General features: G+C 42.2%; 8 protein-coding genes across 8 annotated transcripts; 3 read left to right on the top strand and 5 right to left on the bottom strand.

Annotated features, from left to right (window-relative positions):
• Positions 1 to 1,730: 1,730 nt before the first annotated feature.
• On the top strand, positions 1,731 to 3,571 carry BDB00DRAFT_767961 (protoporphyrinogen oxidase; the record flags this gene model as incomplete). Its single annotated transcript, XM_053119705.1, has 3 exons — positions 1,731 to 2,000; positions 2,092 to 2,718; positions 2,816 to 3,571. 3 exons carry the CDS (start codon positions 1,731 to 1,733, stop codon positions 3,569 to 3,571), a joined length of 1,653 nt encoding a protein of 550 aa, XP_052977178.1.
• Positions 3,572 to 3,999: 428 nt separating this feature from the next.
• On the bottom strand, positions 4,000 to 4,701 carry BDB00DRAFT_874911 (uncharacterized protein; the record flags this gene model as incomplete). The annotated part of the gene is made up of 1 exon (XM_053127277.1): positions 4,000 to 4,701. The coding sequence occupies one exon, from the start codon at positions 4,699 to 4,701 to the stop codon at positions 4,000 to 4,002; it is 702 nt and encodes a 233-aa protein (XP_052977177.1).
• A 461-nt stretch (positions 4,702 to 5,162) lies between these two features.
• BDB00DRAFT_835925 (uncharacterized protein) lies at positions 5,163 to 5,779 on the bottom strand. Its single transcript, XM_053124435.1, has 2 exons — positions 5,633 to 5,779; positions 5,163 to 5,552 (listed from the first exon to the last, which is right to left on the bottom strand). Exon 2 carries the CDS (start codon positions 5,357 to 5,359, stop codon positions 5,180 to 5,182), a length of 180 nt encoding a protein of 59 aa, XP_052977176.1. The 5' UTR covers positions 5,360 to 5,552; positions 5,633 to 5,779; the 3' UTR covers positions 5,163 to 5,179.
• Positions 5,780 to 6,159: 380 nt separating this feature from the next.
• BDB00DRAFT_835924 (hydroxyacylglutathione hydrolase) lies at positions 6,160 to 7,946 on the top strand. Its single transcript, XM_053124434.1, has 5 exons — positions 6,160 to 6,371; positions 6,434 to 6,471; positions 6,585 to 6,660; positions 6,752 to 7,000; positions 7,090 to 7,946. The coding sequence occupies exons 1-5, from the start codon at positions 6,184 to 6,186 to the stop codon at positions 7,448 to 7,450; spliced, it is 912 nt and encodes a 303-aa protein (XP_052977175.1). The 5' UTR covers positions 6,160 to 6,183; the 3' UTR covers positions 7,451 to 7,946.
• Positions 7,947 to 8,954: 1,008 nt separating this feature from the next.
• Positions 8,955 to 11,261, bottom strand: BDB00DRAFT_743630 (Sodium/hydrogen exchanger family-domain-containing protein; the record flags this gene model as incomplete). Its single annotated transcript, XM_053118499.1, has 6 exons — positions 8,955 to 9,865; positions 9,948 to 10,006; positions 10,104 to 10,291; positions 10,435 to 10,783; positions 10,965 to 11,068; positions 11,142 to 11,261. Coding segments are annotated over 6 exons (1,731 nt in total), but the record flags the coding sequence as incomplete, so codon positions are not given.
• An 840-nt stretch (positions 11,262 to 12,101) lies between these two features.
• BDB00DRAFT_835917 (putative thioredoxin reductase) lies at positions 12,102 to 13,741 on the bottom strand. The gene is made up of 3 exons (XM_053124433.1): positions 13,490 to 13,741; positions 12,899 to 13,387; positions 12,102 to 12,813 (listed from the first exon to the last, which is right to left on the bottom strand). The coding sequence occupies exons 1-3, from the start codon at positions 13,632 to 13,634 to the stop codon at positions 12,320 to 12,322; spliced, it is 1,128 nt and encodes a 375-aa protein (XP_052977173.1). The 5' UTR covers positions 13,635 to 13,741; the 3' UTR covers positions 12,102 to 12,319.
• A 766-nt stretch (positions 13,742 to 14,507) lies between these two features.
• BDB00DRAFT_835915 (DHS-like NAD/FAD-binding domain-containing protein) lies at positions 14,508 to 16,364 on the bottom strand. Its single transcript, XM_053124432.1, has 2 exons — positions 15,964 to 16,364; positions 14,508 to 15,781 (listed from the first exon to the last, which is right to left on the bottom strand). Exons 1-2 carry the CDS (start codon positions 16,096 to 16,098, stop codon positions 14,780 to 14,782), a joined length of 1,137 nt encoding a protein of 378 aa, XP_052977172.1. The 5' UTR covers positions 16,099 to 16,364; the 3' UTR covers positions 14,508 to 14,779.
• A 780-nt stretch (positions 16,365 to 17,144) lies between these two features.
• On the top strand, positions 17,145 to 19,425 carry BDB00DRAFT_960390 (uncharacterized protein). The gene is made up of 5 exons (XM_053129709.1): positions 17,145 to 17,469; positions 17,561 to 17,888; positions 17,962 to 18,123; positions 18,221 to 18,953; positions 19,029 to 19,425. Exons 1-5 carry the CDS (start codon positions 17,242 to 17,244, stop codon positions 19,348 to 19,350), a joined length of 1,773 nt encoding a protein of 590 aa, XP_052977171.1. The 5' UTR covers positions 17,145 to 17,241; the 3' UTR covers positions 19,351 to 19,425.
• The last annotated feature ends 1,669 nt before the right edge of the window (positions 19,426 to 21,094 follow it).

The following is a 21,094-nucleotide window of genomic DNA, read 5'->3' as shown; positions in this document are numbered from 1 at the left end:
CCAAACCAAGTCGATAAAGGTGGCATGTCTGGTGGTTTTGCGACCAATGGACTATCACGTAAGGACATTAAGACTTGATAAGTGTATCGAGTAACTGGAGCATTTGATTCCGTTTCTGTTGCTGTTGCTGTAGCAGCACTGGTTGTAGTAGTAACGGTGGTGGTGGTGTTTGTGGCAGGTATCGTTGCTGCTGCTGCTGCTGCTGCTTCGGCAGCCGGTGTGTCCCCACGATCCGACATGATGACAGCCGTTTATATTTCAAATAAAAAAGGTTTGATACAGGAGAACTGATTATAAAACAGGCGATTTGGCTTTACGCGTGGTTCGAAGGAGAAAAGTTAGGGAAGGAGCAAGAAAAGGCAAACAGTAAAAAAAGTGACAAGTATCGAGTCGTCACTTGAAGCGAAAGTTCTTCAGAATCGACAGCCCGGAATCTATTGGGGGCCTCGCTCTCTCTGTGTGTGTGTGTGTGTGTTGTTCTCTCTCTTCAACCCCGCCAGCGCATGGCAGCTTTCTCCGATTTCCAGTCTGCAAAATGGTTGGATAGATGCCCTCACTGCGCATTGGCATACATGTCAAAACTGCTTTTCTTACCAACTTGAAATCATAAAGAGTCCTTTTAAGCTTATCACTCACTCTAAAACAACATAATTGGCCATTCATACCTATGCTAGCCACGCTTATATCAGCGTCTTCTTCTTCTTGATCAGTGCAAGAAACTACAGAGGTATGGCACTGTCAGCCACGAGCATATAGAATGTTTTTGTGATGGCGCACCTAATTCACCAAGCTCTAAATACTATAAGCGTGCCAATAACACGTTCTATCTCTACTCGACGCGTGTTTGCTCGAAAGAGGGGAGCCTACTACAATGGGACTGGTCGATTATTATGAAGGATCTCATACGTATACTCTGACGATGTTTAACCCCCATGGAAACATATTAAATCAATCGTTTGGAGGCGCAAAGGGTGCATCCAGTGGATGCATAAAAGGCATATACAGTTTAGTTATCTAATTATGCTACATGGCTTCACTAGATGCAGCCGCATAACTGGAGGACGTTGGGGTTTTTCTCCTTTCTTTGACAGACGATAGAAGGAGGACTTGGACGTTATACCTATCCTAACCCATTGTAAGTTTACGCTAATTCACTAATAATATTGCCAGTTTGACACCTATTATGTCTTTAAAAAACAACAACCTAGTTCTTTGATTTACTATTCACCATGGCTGAAGGAATTGACTTTTTAATTTGTTTGGAGAATATCTCTTCATTTTCCCCATGTTGTATTAACGCTATTTAAAGCTATCATACTGGGAACAAAGTTATGTAACTATTATCAACGCATTCTACCTGTACGTTCAAAGTCAAAGACTTCTTGTTGTTTGGACGCTGGCGTCTTAAAAGGGACGGACTCTTTGAATTCGAGAACTTTGGCAAGTTGATTATACTACATACCAAAACACATTGTTTCCTAACGATATCATAGTTTATGCGAAGCACACACAACCTTATCATTTTTAGCGTGATAAGTTTGCAAGGGCCAATCGTATGTAAATGTTCGGGTGAATTTGAGTCATACTGTCTGAGTGAAGGGATGAATGTCGGCTCTTTGATGGGAGTGAAGCCGAAGAGAGAGAGAGAGAGAGAGAGCAAAAAAAATCATGCGGCACTTTCTTTTCACTTACTCTGTAACACTACCACATATCAACTTCTACACACCACCATGCCTTCCGTAGCTGTGTTGGGAGGAGGCATTTCAGGTCTTTCAGCAGCTTACTATTTGGCGCGATTATCACCTCGTGCAACTCAAATTACTCTCATTGAAGGTTCCGATCGTGTAGGCGGGTGGATTCGCAGTCGTCGCGTTGAACCTGGATTCCACGCATCGTGTCCCAAAACTAGTGCCAACAGAAATGCAAAATCAGTTTTATTTGAATCAGGTCCTCGTAGTCTTCGTCCTGTTGGAACAAGTGGTGCCGTTGTTCTAGAATTGGTAAGAAGGAAATATTGAATGCAATGTTCCCTGAAACTATAGAATGGAACGCCTATATCTCTTTCTCGCACACTCACGCATATGGCGATAGACAAGAGATTTGGGCCTCGCCGAAAGCTTAGTGAGTGTACCCAAAACGGATCCATCAGCCAAAAACCGATACATTTATTTTGATGGCTCTATCAACACACTACCAAGTTCACTGTCATCACTCTTGTTCCACAAACCACCTGTGCTGAAAGGCGTGATACCATCTATTTTACGCGAACCATTCATCCGTTCAGCACGCACAGGCCAAGACGACGATGACGAGTCATTGTATTCCCTGGTATCCCGTCGGCTTAACGAGCATGTTGCTTTGGACCTTGTTGGATCAATGGTCCATGGAATCTATGCTGGCGACGTGAAAGCACTTTCGGCCCGGTCAGCGCTTCGCATGCTATACGAGAACGAACGTGTTTATGGCAGCATCGTAAAGGGATTGCTTAAAGGTGGTGTTCAAGTGGATACTTTCCGGGAACGTGGCATCGCTGCTCGTGCGCGCAAGGAAGACCCAGACTGGTTTGGCAAAATGGAGAGCATGAGTGTGATTGGTTTCAAGGATGGCACGGAAATGTTGACGGAACGGCTGCGAAGTTGGTTGGAAGAGTGCGATAATGTCAACATCGTGACAGGCGAACCTGTAGTCGATGTACAAGCTCAAGAAGCTGAATCCAAGGTAGATTGTTTATCCTTGTTGTACATACGGGGAGAAAGGAGGAAAGGAAAGAGCAAGTGTTCTTTTGTGGTACGAACATACTGATGCATTGTTTTAGATCACAACAACCAAACAAGTCATTTATGCGGATCATACCATATCGGCGCTTCCTTCAGCTGCTCTGAATACCGTCACCACTTCATCACCACTACCCCATCTCACTTACAATCCTGCTGTAGACGTGGCAGTCGTCAACTTGGCATATGCGCCTGATGTTAACCTTACCTATGATGGATTTGGTTTCCTGACCCCTCATCCCGATTCAAGATATCCCGTACCGGTACCCGGCACGCTTGGCGTTGTATTTGATTCCAACGCAATGCGCGGGCAAGATGCCGAAGGTGACGATCGGGTCAAGGCCACAGTCATGATTGGTGGTCATCAATGGAAGAATGCATTTAAAGCACCCATCGAACAACTCGATCCACAAGAAGCATATCAATATGCATTAAAGTCCATGAAGACTTATCTGGGCATTGATGCTGAACCCGAATATTCTATGGTCAACTTGCAGGCCAAATGTATTCCACAGTATCTTGTTGGACACCAGCAGCGACTGGGAGAGCTGCATCAAGCATTGAAGATGGACTATGGCCATGCGCTCAGTGTGACCGGTGCTAGCTATTGGAGTGTCAGCGTGCCCGATTGCATCAAAAACAGCCGCGAGTTGGTGGAGGAATTAATCGTCTCTGGAGCATTAGGGAGCAAGGACAAAATTATCACTGGATTGGGACGATCAGAACATAGTAGCGAAGACTTAAAAGATAGTGCAAGATTGAGCCAGAGTCATGTCAATGTTTTGATGAAATCATAGATCTATATTTTATTTTGAATATGCTACGCTGAGTAGACCTTTTTGTTGCACATGGGTTGTCATTAATTTGTTTCTGAAAGATAACAAGAAGGTACAGTTCTTGTTTGATTTTGACCAACTTCATTCATGTTAAAACCCCTCCTACTATGCATAAATAATATCAGGGCTTTTTCCTTGTTCAGGGTACTACTTCATTGTTTCCCCCTGTGCCTTTGAGATATCAGCACAGCAAGGATAATATGCAAATACGTAGACAAGCCCTTATTATACATACACAACTACATATTCATATGTTCTATATTGAGAGCAGTCATTTCAAACGCATCATAGGAATGCCCTGCATCTTAGTTTTTTCTATATGTATATTGTGCCTACTTATTGTAATTATATATATTGGATCGTAATAAATTACAGTATATACAGAATAGCTAAGTCGAATAAGCTGGAGGGAGTATATCTATAATGCTGGAACTGTTGTCATTATTGTTGCTTCCTGTAATAGCTGTGCTAGTCGTAGTAGGGCCAGAATGATGACGGTGATGATCCATGATTGTCGTGTCAGAAAGCGCTTGATCATACGACGGCAACTGCTCTCCACCGTGATGATGATGCATTAGCTGCGAGGACAGCTGCCGATGCATTGCCAATACCCGTTTCCTGGACGTTAATCCGGCCATAATCATGTTGAGATATTCCTTGAAAGCGTCTCGACGATTCCGATCCTTTTTGGCAAACACGAGCTGTATACGTACGGGGGTAGCACTATCGACAAGATACAGACTAAGCTGGATACCGCACCGAAACGTTAACCTGCATTTGAGCGAAGCGACGTGACCCAAATCGATCTGAAAAGTTGACACCAATGTTGTCGCCGTATTGCTACTTCTCGGAAAACGATCTTGAAGTAACAAAATCAAGCGTTGATCTGTCAAATGAACGGAGGCTGTTTCCATTTTTATTTGTTGTTGTATGCCATGGTCATTCTCGTAGATTACGGCCGAAATTGGCTCTTGGTTGAAATAGAAGCTTTCGTTTGTTTGTGGAGCTGGCATCAGATGGAATTGAGCTGCTGTTGCTGCATCAGTAGTAGGAGTAGAAGGGTATCTTTGTTGTTGCTGTTCGGTTGTCATATGCGTTGTGCTATTGTTGATACGCCGTAAGCTTACACGTGTGTGATTGATGCTTGACATATATATTATCTTTTTATTTGATTGAAGAGGACAAGTGAACACGGTAGGAGCTCTTGAAATAATAGGGAAAAAAACAGCAAAAAGAAAGGATTTATTTTTCGGTTATAGACAATGTGTAGGTAAAGCTCTGTTTATTTAGGGGATTAAGGGCTTTTTTTGCTCGACCTTACACCAAGGGTCTCGGATTTATCAGTGATTTTTTTACTCTCTCTTTCGCTTGGTTGCCAATTAAATACAAACAGACATCGAGGGACCATTCTCCTTTCGCGTGCATAGGTCATGCGCATAGAAACAAACATCATACAGTACAACAAATATTATTATAATAAACCACCGCTGTCATAGATTGTGTATGAAATCCTGTTTTACTTCTCACTTATTCCAAAGAACTACTATGAAATGTCTGAGTGAGCGTGCTTCAAGCTTTTATTAACAACAAGAAGTGGCATTCAGAGAGCGAGAGCATGTTAAACAAAGTCAAGGAGGGGTTCTTTGTGGGATGAGGTGGAGGAGAGGAGTGATAGCCTGTAGAAAAAAGAACGAGGTGTGGGTGTGTGAGCACATCATCACCAGACACCCATGAATGATCAACAAGCATGAAAATTCCATGGAGAGATAAAGTAAAGTTACGATGCCATTTCCTAATACTGTTGCCATTATGTTGCTGCGTTGTTAAGGTTTTCTATTCTGCTGTCTGGTTCCCGATGACACGCATTACATATCTATGATTTTGGTGCCAGCAGTGGTAGCAGTTGTTGTTAGTATGGGGGATGGTAGCAAATTCGTTAAGACTATGCACATTCTCGTTAATTATAGTAGTCTTACAGACACCGTGGTAATAATCGACCTATTTCACATGAAGTCTACGTACTGTACATCTGTCATAAACCAGCAGTTTGATATAAAGGTCCGTCGCTATTCGCTCATATTACCGTTTGGGCCTTTTGAGATGTTACAAGGTTTTGGAAGGTTGATTAAATTGTCTGAAAGGCTACAAACGGAAATCAACGGCGTTTACTGTATATAACGGCAACTGACGGCAACTGACGGCAATCTTTCGGATTTAGTTGCATTGTTGATCATGTCTTACTATCATATCCTAAAATAACAGTAACAATATGTAGAAGCTCATGTCAGCTGTCAATTTTGTGCAAGAAATAATCAATAACGATTAGCAGTATTTTTAGCACAATCTTATCGACTGTATGCTCTGGACGACATACCATCCTGTTGCAAATTTGTTTACGGCACCAAATAGCCTATTATACGTTTAACGCTGCAGATGATCATCAACGGCCATAAGAAGGATTGGTTGTTTTCCTAAAAATAAATCTCGGAGCCGCATGAAAATTTGGACGATATTAATTTAACATGACAATTGAATAGATGGGCATGATGATTCGCGCAGCGTATAGCGTTTGTATGTTTGTAACTACGTGCCGTCTCATGGTGACACAAAAGTCTCATCACACATCAACATCAATGCAACACCCGTGTAATTTTTTGGGCGCGTTTTACGCAATGCTTTTTCCGCAAATCTCAAAACGACTGCTTTCCACGTCTCTTCCACGCAAGATGATTATCAAACCCGTTCCCTGCCTCAAAGACAAGTAAGCTTCTCTCTCTATATTTTTCCCATGTAATCATATTCATGCTTACGTTGTAAATAAAGCTACGCATATCTGTTATTGGATCCGCAAGCAAACCAGGGTAAGCATCGCGTTGTATCACCTTTTGCGCAAAATTAAAAGGGAAGGCTCGTAATAAGACCTTACACGAATAGCTCATTACACCTTTCTTTACTCTTTTGAATAAAACTTTAGCTGCCGTGGTAGATCCCGTTGAACCTAACAAAGTCTTAGCAGCTTTGGCCGAGTACCCTGAGTATAAGCTTTCTGCGTACGTAATTCTGGGTTTCTTTTAACACGTTGTCAATAGTTGAATTCTTACAAATCGAAACGACGATTACATCTAAACACACAATTTGTAGAATCCTCACGACGCACCATCACGCGGATCATGCTGGTGGCAATCTTCAATTGTTGAAGGAATTCCCTGACTTGCCCTGCTATGGTGGTTCCGACAAAGTTTCTGGGGCAAACCACATTGTCGGTCACAAGGAGAGCGTCAAGGTCGGTTCCTTGGAGGTCGTGCCGTTGTCGACGCCTTGTCACACCATGGACCATACTTGTTACTACATTTCAGATAATGGAAAGCAAGCTGTGTTTACTGGTGACTGGTATGTTTTCTACCATGAAGGTGGCAAGTTGATATTAATTTTTCTCCCTTTACTAACTAATCAATATGGCACTGTACGTTGGATATTAGCATTTTTTCTTCCGGATGTGGGCGATTCTTTGAAGGCACGGCAGAGGATATGTGGAAATCAATCCGTACGGTGGCCGAGCTACCAGATAGCACGTCCATGTACTTTGGTCATGAATACACAGTTTCCAACCTTAGATTTGCAGAGCATATTGAATCAGATAACAAGGAGATCAAAGAAAAGATGGCATGGGCTCAACGTGTTGGCTGCACTACCCCGTCGACCATTCAAAACGAGAAGTTAACGAATCCTTTCTTCCGTGTCGAACAGAATTCGGTACAAGAGCGCGTGCTTGGAAAAGGGAACAAGGCATCTGCAGAAGAGGTGCTCGGTAAAATTCGACAAATGAAGGACAGCTTTTGAAAGAAACACAGTTTCTGAAAGCAATTACAAAGATGTAGTAGTGGTGAGATGATAGTATTTCTAGTGTAATTTATGCTTGGTTTTCTATACGTGCATACCGATTTATATTGTACAAACGATTACAACAACCTTGCTTAGATTTATATAGATATATAAAGATCATCCGCCACGGCCACGTTGGCTTTAAAAGCTCCTTCACCTTTTATAATGAATTCATCAGGAGAGGAAGTAGTGATTTGTATCTGATACTAGCACATGAGATACACATAAAAGTCCTAATTTATGACCAGCAAGCTTATAGACGTTGCGCTTATTTGCTAGTCACTATTAAGTCGTTATCATATCCAGCATATCTAGAATAAACGAGTAAAGTGATGTTTAAACTATTTATGAGAACTTTATCTTTGAGTTAGAATTTGTTGCTTTTGGTCAACCGCCCTCAAAGATGCTGTAATGTGAATTATGTGAGTAAGCAATACACACACGCAAAAGGTACAGTCTACCTATACGGGCTCTCGTGTTGGCTGGCATTCGGAGAAAATGTTCAAGAGGAACACAGAAGACACAGATTCTCATTAGCACGAACTGATACTGATGATGCCCAAAATGTAAATTTACATGCCAACTGCTACGGCTCACGTAATTTTCCAGATGATTTCGTCGGTCGCTACAACCATCTTTTATTCACGTTGCACACGGTAATCATAAGTTAACAAGCCATAAAAAAGATCTTAACCTTAAAAACAACTTTGTTGGCGTATACAGTACATCAGGAAAAGGAAAAGAAGAATGGAAGATTGGATAATGGATAAATAATAACTACGGGTACGGGTAAAATGTATGATAAATTGAGGATATACATGGCAGCATCGGCAGTACAAAAATGTAAGAGGGGCGAAGAGGTTCACGAAAGAGATGTTTTTCACTCTGGCGATACCAATGCTTTATCTCGGGTAGGTGCTTGCATCACAACCAGACTCGACTGAGCATTAGATGACAGCAAACCAAACGACAATGGACCCAGAACCGACTTGAATTCTTTGCTATAATGCACGCTGCCAGGGGATTCAGCCGATGGTGTCACTGGCCAAGGGGCCACAAGCGATAGATGAGGCCATTGATTTCCATACACCTTGTTTTGTCGTCCAAGAATTACCAAATCTTGTTTGGTCATATCATTCTCTTTAAAGTGCTGGTTGATGGTTGTGATCGCATCATATAATTGGAATCCACCTTCTTGATGTTGGGCATCGATGGTCACACAGACGACGTTCGAATTTTGTTCTTCTTGCTCAAGTGTGAACAGTGTTGCGAAGAATGTATCGTCGTCATCCTGGTCAACAGATCCATTGTATTTGGCATATAGCATATCTTGTACAGAGCGAACAGATCCATAGCGTCGTTGCTGTTGTGGAATACGCTTGCTTGTGTTACTACTGCCATCGTTGAGAGTATCGGCAGCTGCTTTTTTCTCCTTTCCGTCAGTAGTGCTGATTTTAAATCGAAGTACAAGAGCGCGTGCTTGGTGATAAAGCTGGAGTCGCAAAGCAAATACAAGTGCAGCACGGTCGTCGCTACCTCCAATGAATGGCACGATAATCTTGGTACGAGAAGTTACTTCCTGATCTTGAATAAGGCCAAGACCCCGATCAATGAAAAGACCAACAATCGTGTGATCAATGGCGAAAGCAGCTGTTGCAAATTCCACGTCGGGTACAGGATACTGGTGATGCTGCGACGACGAGGGCAACCCTGTGGCCATGTATTGATCGATAGGATCGATGTCATTGTCAGCATTTGCTATTGCGGGTATCGCAGGGCGATTGCTTGTCCATGGCAACAGAATCATGTCGGCCTCGACTTGCTCGCTATGATCGGATATCGTCTTGATAAATTCATTGGGTGCACGAAACTCGAGCCGTGTGCGGAGTGAGTCAATACCGAGAACACTAGCAAATGTGCGAATCACATTCAGAACGGGATCGTAGCGTTGGGTTTCACGCTGGTTACGAATCTTCATGACGTCTGATGCACGTTCTGTCAACTCCAAAAGGCGGAGAGCATGGAGTTCAACCATATGGGACAAATACCGAGCATCATCATTCGAGCCACCGGGCATAGTTGCAAAGGTGCTCTTGGGCTGCTTTAAATGCTTAATCAAAGCCATCATTGACGGTACAGTTTCCAGTCGATTCAGCATCGTCACTAATGAGAACTTGTCAACGCCAGCTCCACTACCAAAAGCCATCGAAGATTCCTTATTGGGGATGGCTGTGCTTGGGTGGACACTTGGTGCATTTGCGTCACGTATAGCCTCAGCCCGTTGTTTTTGGTACCATTCAGGATAGAGTTTGATAACGACAGGCGTAGTCATGAACGTCGTAACCAGCGCCATGACAACCATAATCACGAATACTAGAGTTGGTACACAGATGCGTATGTGTTACTCTCTGCTGGTACCATTGCCTTTTTTGTATCAATTTAACCTTAACCTTACCTTGGTCGTTTAAAACGCCTGCATCGTGGCCAATGTTGAGTACGATAAGTTCCACTAAGCTTTGTTATTAAACGAGCCATATTATTGGATGCATGAGTATGAGTGAATGAACAAAAGGATGCGCCACGCCAGCAACAAGAAAACCTTAATTTTTACCCTTTGCAGTTCATCAAGAAACCGACAGTGAATGATTCACGCCAGGACATACCGCAAAATTTAGCTGCAGCCGTACAGCCAGTAATTTTGCCAAAGCAAGCCACAAATATGACAAGAAAAACATAACCCCAAACAGCGCCTGAATTGAGCAAGCCGATTTGTGTTTTCAATCCTGAAAGCGTGAAATACTGCAGATGACCAAAAGAAAGTTGAGTGATGTGCACCAGTAAGCAAAAATAAGGTTCATATAAACAGCGAATTAAAAAAAAAAAATTAAGCTCAAGATTTTGTGTCACGACAGCATCAGCAAAAAAAGTCAAGGTTAACATACCAGTGGAAGTAGTACAATGTTAACGAAATCTTCAATTTTCTCGGCAATCTTGGTCGCTAAATCTCCTTCGTGCGGTATGATGGTGCCCGCCAAGAATCCTCCAAAAATTGGATGCACTCCAATGATGTCTGTTATGAATGCAGAGGCCATAACAATTATAAACGTGACAGTCATGAGGAGTGGTGTTGGTCCGTGCTCGAAAGATCCTGTTTTGACGCACAACAGAACATATAAAGGCCGCACCAAAAAGATCAAGAACAACGCGAACGCTACTGCTGTTAAAAAGACATAGAGTGCCTGCAATCCACTAGTGGAGTTGAGCAACGCAACAACCAAAGCGAGCAGTACCCTAATAGACAGTAATATGGAAAACAAGACACCAGATCAATCCGGTCATTAGCATGGTGCTTCATTCCTGCTGTCGTTACAACATTTGAGGGGAGCGGGCGCTGGCGATCGATGCGGATGCATGCAATGCAAGTTTATACCAATGTCGACAATAACAAGTTTTGGTTGAACACCTTTCTTACCAGGCAGTACAATCATTCAACAAGCCGCTAGCCATTGTGATCGCACCGACTTTAGTACGCAGCAACTTGAGCTCTGCTAGAATACGGGCCAACACGGGAAATGCCTATTATCACCATAGTTAACTTCAGCTGTTGCATTTCGTGACAAACCAGCATCTAATTTACAGTTACACTTACAGTGATCGCTAAAGCAACACCCAAAAACAACATAAAACTCGAAAAGGGTACGTCTGGATCATTCTGCAAGTTATACAGACCCACACTAACTGCGATACCAAGGCCAAAGGGAAGCGCCATACCGGCCAGTGAAATGGCTAAACTTTCGCGCCAATCCCGGCGAATGACGGCCATGTCGACTTCAAGCCCGACTTGAAACAAAAAGAATATCAACCCAAGTGTAGCTGCCAGGTTGAGAAATGGCAATGATTCGGATGGAAAGATTGTATCGGTGAATGATGGAATGCGGCCCAACACAGATGGACCTAGAATAATACCGGCAATAACTATTTTTTATATATTAGTGAGTGTGAGTAGCCATCAACCATCATCATCATCACTCATCCCGTCTAGCCCCGCCGCAATCATTCTCTACAAAAGTTTCGTTTCCTCCTTCTCTTTAGTAACTTTACCTTCAGCTATCACTCTTGGTTGCCGAAGATATCCCAATGGTATCGCTAGAATACGACAAAACAACAAGATAATGACTGCCTATATACGTAGAAACAGGTCGCGTAAGTTTGGCTGATAAACTAAGCGATGGGTCTTTTCACACTTGCGAAGGTTTGCAGCCCCGCTTCGGGGAAAAGGAGAGCATCATGTACCTGGATAATGAAAAGCACGACAGGATTATCCGAGTTAAACTGGGAAGGATTCAGCCCGGAGAAGACACCGGCCTGTGGAGTTGTAGACATGTTACAATTATTGCTGATATCAAGGTAAAGAGAATACAAGGTTCAAGAAAAAAGTTCAGGGTTGAACAATGAACGTACTTTTTATAGGTGCCCGTAAAACTCAGTCATCTTTTCTAAAACGAGTAAGAAACATCAACTTGCTCGTAGCACTAATACATAGGTACCTCTTGTAGTATACAAGTATTATACAAATATGTTCTAAACAACTTTCTTCCTTATTTTGTTTCCCAAACGTCAACTATAAAATAACCTTGTTTTATTTAACCTGCTGAAAAAAGATTTAGCAGAATATTCTATAGAAGCTTTAACAATAGAAAGAAATGAAAGATGTATACAAAAAACAACAATTATAATAACATAGTGTAGATGACGCAACGAAAAGCGACATGAGAGAGCGGTGATGATGGTGGGGATTAACAACTGGTTTCATCTATCTCTTTGCTGTTACATTTTTGCTTTTGGTAGAGATTCTGGTGCTGCTGCTGCTTCTTCTTCTTCTATGCCCGCTTCCAACTCACTCAAATATCGTTCAGCATCTAATGCTGCCATACAGCCTGAACCAGCGCTGGTGATCGCCTGGCGATAGCGCTTATCTTGTACGTCACCAGAAGCAAATAAACCCGGTACATTGGTTTCTGATGATCCAGGAATCGTCTTTATATAGCCGCTTTCGTCGAGATTCACTTGATCCTTAACAAGCTGTGTCGCGGGCTCATGTCCAATAGCATAGAACAAACCGTTGGCATCGATCTTTCCAGGTTCCCCGGTAGTGGTATTGCGCGTAGCAACGCCTGTCAGCAGGTTGCCATCACCTAATGCTTCAGTAGCAACCGTGTTGAAATGGACCGTGACCTTGGGGTGTTTCAAAAGACGTTGTGCCATCACCTTAGAAGCGCGCAAGCGATCACGACGCACCAACACATGGACGTGTGATCCATCTTGATAGAGACATAGCACACATACGTTAATATTATGAACCTTATATACCTAGTCTTTACCAGGTTCCTGGATCCGCAAACTTACATTTGGTCAAATAAATCGATTCTTCTGCTGCAGAATCACCACCACCTACAACCACCAATGGTTTGTTGCGGAAGATGGGGACAGCACCATCACACACTGCACATGCTGATATGCCGTTTTGCCAATATTTGGATTCACCTGGCAAGTCCATACGTTTGGCCGAAGCTCCCGTGGCAATAATGACGGCATCACCCGTATCTGTTGGTTCAGCTGCATCTTCATAACCTTCGCGCCATAAACGGAACGGTCTTTGTTGACAGTCGAGTTTACCAATAGTTTCCGTCTCAATCACTGTACCGAAACGTTCAGATTGGGCTCGCATTTTGTCCATGAGCTCTCCACCCATGACGCCATCGGGAAAACCGGGGTAATTCTCGACATCGGTTGTCGTTGTAAGTTGACCACCCGGTGCAAAGCCATTGGCCATCATGCCTTCAAACATGGTGGGTTTCAGTTGAGCGCGAGCTAAATAGACAGCAGCAGTGTGTCCTAATTTTTTTTTTCAAATGTGCAAGGTTCTTCTTTAGTGCATATGTTTGACAGTGTAAGTGTGGGGTAAATAATTGAAGCAAACTGATTGAGATTGTTCACCTGCTGGACCAGATCCAATCACTACAACCTTGTGATGCTTGGGTGCCATAATGAAACGACTAGTACTAAAAGTAGAGCGTGCGCTTGGGTATGGGGAAGGCCGGAATAAAGTTGTGGGGCGTACTGCACGAGCCAGGAATAGCATAATGGATGATTATACAACGTTTTTTTTCTTGCTGGAAGTACCCTTCAATTCATATACTTTTTGTCAGCAAGATCTCCGATAGAAAAAAACGCGGCAATATGTGTCAATAGCATGGCGATGATGCACAAGTAAAATTAACTCTTGTTTGCTTTCCATCACCACATTACTGAAGACTATATATTCTTCTATCAAATATAATAGCCATATGAAAAGGCATAGCACGTATGTCGTATTCTCATGCAAGGATTTTGTTTTGCAATAGATGGCCTCTATGCGAGTACCCTTATTCGGACGAACTTAGTTTCTCTACTTTGTTAAGTGTCGGCTGCTTGTGGTTATTCCACTAGAAAAAGAGCTTCTCCCTTGGTCCCACATACTGGGCTACAACCATTAGGAGTAGAGATAACAGCTCACTGGCAGATATAATAGTACTCTCTTTCGCTAAAGGAGGGTCCTATATAACACATTCGCAAAAGAAACCATGATTTATTTAATCTCACGCCATCACTTTGTATAATGTATGATAACCAGCGTTTTATATATGCGTATGATGACTAATGGCTGCATAATAAATGCTACTTCAAGCAGCGAAAGAAAACTCTACTGGTTCAGTAAGCCCTGGTACACCATGTAAACCCGTATATGCACGCACCCTGAACTCCTATTGTTAATGTATGTACATTATGACGATCTTTGGCTATAACATCTTGATAAGCAGTTCCGCACGGATAGATAATATAGCTGCACTAACCTGGCACTTTATCAAATTTGCATTATATGATACTCTGTTGTGGATACACGTACATGTACCACAGATTTTCTTCGTATATGTAAACCCGGGTGCATCCTGCTAATGTGGACTCTAGTCAGTTCCCTTGCATAAACTTTTGTCTTGATTAAAAAAAGCAAATATTATTTCAGCTAAGGAGAAACTAGCAGCATATCACATTCGGCAATCCATCAGCATAGTAAAGGGAAAGCCATAAAGAAAGTATATATAATAATGGAGGATGTACCAATAGGGGTAGCCTCGGGTAGGAACATCACCACTACCAACGAGAATTTGTAAGACAAAGAGTCCAGATATATGACAAGATACAATAAATGAAAATTATGGAAAAGAACAAGATAGTATGTGCATGGGTTTATTTCATTTTCTTCGTTGATGGAGGCTTGCTAGTAGAGAGTGCCCGTTTGGAGACTCTGTAATTATCCAACGTTGTCTGACCAGTTGATTTCCTCTTAGTAGTTGCTTCATTAGCGGCGGCTTTCTTTAATCGTATCGCTGCCTGATTTTCTTTTTCGTCCTCATCATCGTTCGAGTGCTGTTGTAATTGCTGCTGTTTTAAACGTTGCTGGATTCGTGACCATGCCGCCGTCAGACAAGGCTTATCTTCCAATTTTGCTTCGGTCATGCGAACCCACTCGTCGGTGTCGCCCATGATCTGGTAATCAAAGACATGCTCCCACTCCTTCGTTGGTGGAGTTTTGTTTACCAGGATTGTGATGCCGTTCTTGTTGTTGTGCACTGTTCTGGCCGCCAGCTTGACAAACTTCTTTAATGCAGGGATCTTTAGGGATGTACCCAAGACAACTAGCAAGTCTGGCCGTCGTTTAATGTCGCTGCATTGTTGTAAGCCGATCTTGTCGCCGTTGGGATGTTCTTCGTTATATAACACAATATCAGGTCGCAAGGTGCCTACTGCTAATTGACGCTTGCCCAGCAAGGAACGTTCTTCACCAATGGCTTCACATTTAGGGCAGATTGGAGGCTCGCCTTGCCGGAATGCGTCAACATACTCTTTGCTGAATGCATAAGAAGCGGAGCATAGCGTGCATTTTACACTGGCCATGGTACCGTGGAGTTGCACAGCAGGAAGGTCTAATTCAGCCTCCAAATCGTCAATGTTTTGTGTATAGAGTCGTAATAATCGTCCGCTCTCCTGCATATTGCGTAAGAATTTATGTGTTGGTGTGGGTTTGGCTGTAGCGACAAGCGTTTTAAGTTCGGCCATGAATGTGTAAAAGCACTTTATTCGGTTCACATCTTTGAAGAGTGTCGCGTCGAAAAGTTCCGCACCCTTGAGAACTGTGCCAGGATGTCTCGCTTTCACCAGATTGTAGAGTCCATCGGATGAGCGAAAATCCTAATTTATACATTTAAGTAAAATGGAAGATATTTCATTTCCACAAAAGCAATCAGACAAGAGGCAAATAAAACACCGAGCAAAAAACAAAAGTAGCTTCTTGCAGAATTTGTTACAATTTATTTATTTTGTATTCCTTCTAATGTCGCAAAGGAGAAACGTAAAACTGTAAACAAACTTACGGGTATACCTCCACTGCAGGAGATCCCAGCACCAGTGACGACAAGAGCACGACGGCTTTTGTTCACGTAGGCCGCGACTTCGGCGATGCGCTGTTCGATAATTTCTGCCGGATCGGAAATGACGATTTTTACCATCGACGTGCACACCCACAGTAGAGAGAGGAAGAGTGTTTTTGAAAAAAAAAAAAAAGGAGATGAACAACGCAGAAAGTTGGGGAATGCGCTGCTGCAAAGTGAAAACGGTTATAGAAAAAAGTGAAAGAGAATAATAGATAGCACAGGGAAGGGAAAGTGCTGCGTTGATGCGAAAAATTACGCTCATGTGACTGTTACCTTCCCCGCTGCCTTATGCCGCATTAAAATAATAACTGGGAGAATTGGATGATCTTACTGACTTTTCTTTTATGAAAAAACGAAAGAGCAAGTGTTTAGAAAGCATATGTACACAGCACAAAAGATGGCTTAACTATTGATTACAGCAAAGCTTTTGCCTCAAAAGGGAGGATCCAGCTTAACTAGATAATTTTTATGTTACAGATATTTGTGCTACATTGCCATTACATCATCATGTCCCAGAAGGAATGATTCGGTTGAAGCTTATGTAAAATAAGGATCCACAATGCAGATCGCATCTATTTATGCAGTTTACCCTTCCAGAAGTGCTCATCATAATTATATCTAGTTACTCAGTCTACTGAAGGGCATATGAGGGTGCTTTTGACACTGCCATAGAGCCCAAAGACGGCTCTTACCGTCATTAACCAAGATTGTAGATATGATATGTGTTTCTACCGCACGAATATAACCGTAAAAGGGGTCAGTGGTATGAAGCTCGTTACGAAACTTATATCTAAATGATTATCTTACAGTAATGTATATTTGCACAATATTACAAGAGAATAGGTAGGCGGCTCTTGCAAATAATGCCGTCAGAACCTGCCTGACATACTATATCCTTTTCTCTTGTTCTGCTGCTCAAGGCACATGGCACACATGAGTACGATTGGATACTGATCCTCTTTACTTGCAAGAGATCACTTGCTAATACCTCATAAAGGTTGCAGTTGTTGATGCGTATCGTTCTAAACACGCATGAAAAGACAGGGCAAAATGTACAATTTGGCACTGTGGCTGGAGTGGCAAAGGCCCATTTTAGGCATTCGGAAAAGAAGTGGCGGGAGCGAGCCCTGTCGGTCCACACATACTCTTGTGTCATACAAGCAAATCCACACATAAAGTGTCCACACCACTTTTCTCGACTCATTTTCAACCACATAAATGAGTGCGGCGTTACGATTTAAACAATCTATCGTAAAACAACTGTCACAACTAACGCCATGCAGCGAGACGGAACTTCTCCCACTGATTCGTGTACCTAAAAAGCTCCAGGACGGTCAATTCAGCCTTTCACTTGCACAACTCAAGGCGTCAATACGCAACACTTGCAGTAATGCTTCGACGCTAAAGCAAGATCCAAGTGCATGGTCTCAAGAAATTGCTCAAAATGTAAGGGAGGAAGGGCATACAAACTTGTCAATACGAAGAATTTATTCTAGAACGTTGTCAGTTGACAGAGAGCTTATTCCTTCATAATAAGTTCAAAACAAATACGTACATCCAAAGTGCTACGGCTCAAGATCATAATCTCCTGTTCAAAGTCGCACCAACCGAATTTTTGAAACAAGTATTACAGCAAGTTCACGATGACAAGGATCGATACGGATGGGCTCATGTGGAACATATACCTGAAAAGACCCAGCAACCGACGGTTGTCATTGATTACAGTTCACCCAATATTGCCAAACCATTTCATGCGGGACATCTTCGAAGTACCATCCATGGCAACTTTGTAAAGCGGATACACCAAGTCATGGGATATAAAGTCGTTGGAATCAATTACTTGGGCGATTGGGGGAAACAGTATGGTAAGCTAGGATGGCCGCTGCGTAGAAAGCTTTGCCAAATAAAACTGTTTGCTTACTGATGAAAAAATTAAAGGTCTGTTGGCGATCGGCTACGAGCAGTATGGTGACCGTAAGAAACTGGAAAAGGATCCAATCCATCACTTGTACGATGTCTATGTAAAGATAAATCAAGAAGCCAAAGTCAATCCAGAAATCGATAAACAGGCCAATGCATACTTTAAGCGAATGGAACAAGGTGTGGGGGATCTAGCGATGAAAAATTGACAGGCTGGGTACATAAGTCTTAAGCTTATCTCACCGTTCTTTTACACTTTTTTTTCGCATATTTACAGGCGATTCAGATGCTTTGAAACAGTGGCGCCTTTTCCGTGAGCTGAGTATTGAATCCTACGCTGACATTTATAAGCGTCTGGGTATATCCTTTGAAGTCTATTCCGGAGAATCGCAGGTCGAGGAATACATTCCCAAGGTGCATGCCCAACTGCAAGAAAGCGGTCTTCTTACCCAAACGGCCGACGGCGCATATGCAATCAATCTCGAGCAATACAATTTGGACAATGCGGTTGTTCAACGTGGGGACGGCACCAGTTTGTATCTGACGCGCGATCTCGCCACGCTAATGATGCGTATGCAAGTGTATGGATTTGATAAGGCCATCTATGTGGTTGGTGCCGAGCAAGAAGGTCATTTCAAGCAAGTGTTCAAAACTGCAGAGCTGTTGTTTGGATCAGAACTATCCGGACGATTACAGCATGTCAGTTTTGGACGGATCAATGGCATGTCAACGCGTCAAGGTACTGCGGTTTTTTTACAAGACATTCTGGACGTTAGCAAAGATAAGATATTAGAGTACATGCATACAGACAAGGCACAATATCAGGATATTCAAAAGCAAGGTACTGAGCTGATCCGAACGATTGCGGACCAGCTTGGCGTTTCAGCTATCCTGATCCAGGACATGAAATCAAAACGTGCCAAGAATTACACGTTCTCATGGGATCGGATGACAGATTCACGCGGCGATACAGGTGTCTTTCTTCAATACGCTCATGCACGAGCTTGCGGGTAAGTACAGATATGAAAGCTCTACTCTCGTTTGGTTTTTCAGAAGAGCTCATTTAGTATGTGATAATTGTATAGAATCGAGCGTAATGCAAATACCCCGGTGACTATCGACTGTAATTACACGCTATTGAAAGAGCGAGAGGCGCTTGAGCTGGCCCAACAAATCTCGCTTTTCCCTGAACTTGTAGAGGTGTCGTTTAAAGCACTCGAACCTTGTACTATAGTGAATTATTTATTCAAGCTTTCGCATGGCATCAGCTCAGCGAGCAGCGCATTAAGAGTGAAAGATATGGATCCTGAATTAGCCAGATCTCGGATGCTACTCTTTTGGGCTGCTAGAACCACGTTAAGTAACGGTTTGTCGCTGCTTGGCATTAGACCTTTAGAGCAAATGTAAATAAAACAATGCATATAAACACATCACAGGCAACCCTCTTTTGTTGTCTCTGCAAAGCACATGACCGCTCTAAAGATACTCAAGTTTAATAATAAATCTTTCGGAAAAACACTTTTGTTTTCATCCTTGACTTACTAAATACCTTATCAAGCTTTGTTATGATAAGCTGATCATATTCCATTCATCAATTTCATGGCACATGCGACTAACCTATTTACGACCGGAGGACGACCATCCCAAAGAGCAAACAAATTCAGACATCAGTTGTTATGGATATATCTGCAACATAGACACTAAATGAACAACATTTACTATTCATGTTTCCCATGCCAAGGTTTGCTTTTGACAGGACTTCAGGGCATTCTGCTATATGTGGGAATTCCTTTTGTTTTTCCTCATTCTCTTGTGCCTCATGTAGCCAAGCTTTGTGGTGTCATGCTTTTACACTATGATATGCTAGTACGAAAATAACAATATGTATGCACGAATGACAAATTACCCACCAGATAGGAAGGGCTTTCTTATGGATTTTCCAAGAAAAATTTGTTGATATACATGTAAATGTTATACATATGTAATTCGACAGACTATATTAATTAATAAATCAGCTCGAAATATGTAGAAAAAAAAAGGAGGGATTAGAAGAAGGAGGGATTAGAAGAAGGATGGATAAATTATATACTGAAAGATATGACAGAATTGAAGTTCTTGAGCCTTAGGCACCATAACTGCTGTATGCATCCCAAAATTGTACCTGCTGCAGTATGACGTTTTTTCTTTTTTTCCTACCACATCTGATGACAGCAAAATACATTGCATACACGTCGACCTTTATTCGTATCCAAAACCTGTGTTGATGATCCATGCAATGCATATTCATAAACTTGTTAGACATAATATTATATATACAGACACAATAAAGAGGTAGGTAAGACCAATAAGTAGACGTTACATCTTCTGCCGTTTGGTCTAACTGCCCATGACATAAACTTGGTGTATTAATACATACTGAAAAAAATGACAATCCCTCAATTAGAATTACCGAAATCTCTGCAATCGTGATTGTGGTGTAACCTTACTGAACAACCTTTTTTCATGATCACCATCAAAAGACAGATTCTCTATATGATACATGGTTTAAAAAGATGAAATAGAAGAGAAAGTAAGGAGAGTGTACATACTAAAGTGAACGATACTTGGCGCCAGTTGGCTTTTAGTATGCTTTGTTACCAACTGCTATGATTTTGTATGCTTATCATTGAATTACCAACGTGGGTCCCTGATCTGATCTGCTGTTGTTGCTTTTCTGCAGTAAGTGGGTTGGCGGACATCTAGTGCATACGGTACCGCTCGTGCTACCAACCCCTCGTCACCACCATCCTTACCATCCACGCCATGTATTCACGCATGTATAACCATGTAGTTAGCAAGAAAGCATAGTCTTAAATGAGCTTACCTAGCAAATTAGCTACTGTGTACATACCTACAGTATGGTGAATCCTGGAGCCATGACTATAGGGTACAAACATTAAAATGTATATCATATACAAATGATAACAGTGATCATAATCGCTGTTTGCCTTGAGAAAAGGAAATACTGTTAGGTGAGACCTATCTACATATGCTACTAATGTGACAATTAAAAAGTAGATATGAGCACGAGGTATCTGTAGTCTTTTACTCTGGCATTTTAAAAAGAACAAATGCATAACTTGCACAAAGGCATACCAATGAGACATGCTAT

Source organism: Zychaea mexicana, assembly GCF_025766255.1.
Source record: "Zychaea mexicana strain RSA 1403 chromosome Unknown BDB00scaffold_65, whole genome shotgun sequence".
Lineage (NCBI taxonomy): Eukaryota > Fungi > Mucoromycota > Mucoromycetes > Mucorales > Lichtheimiaceae > Zychaea > Zychaea mexicana.
Note: the sequence above shows the minus strand (reverse complement) of the source record. Positions and strands in the feature narration are given on the sequence as shown.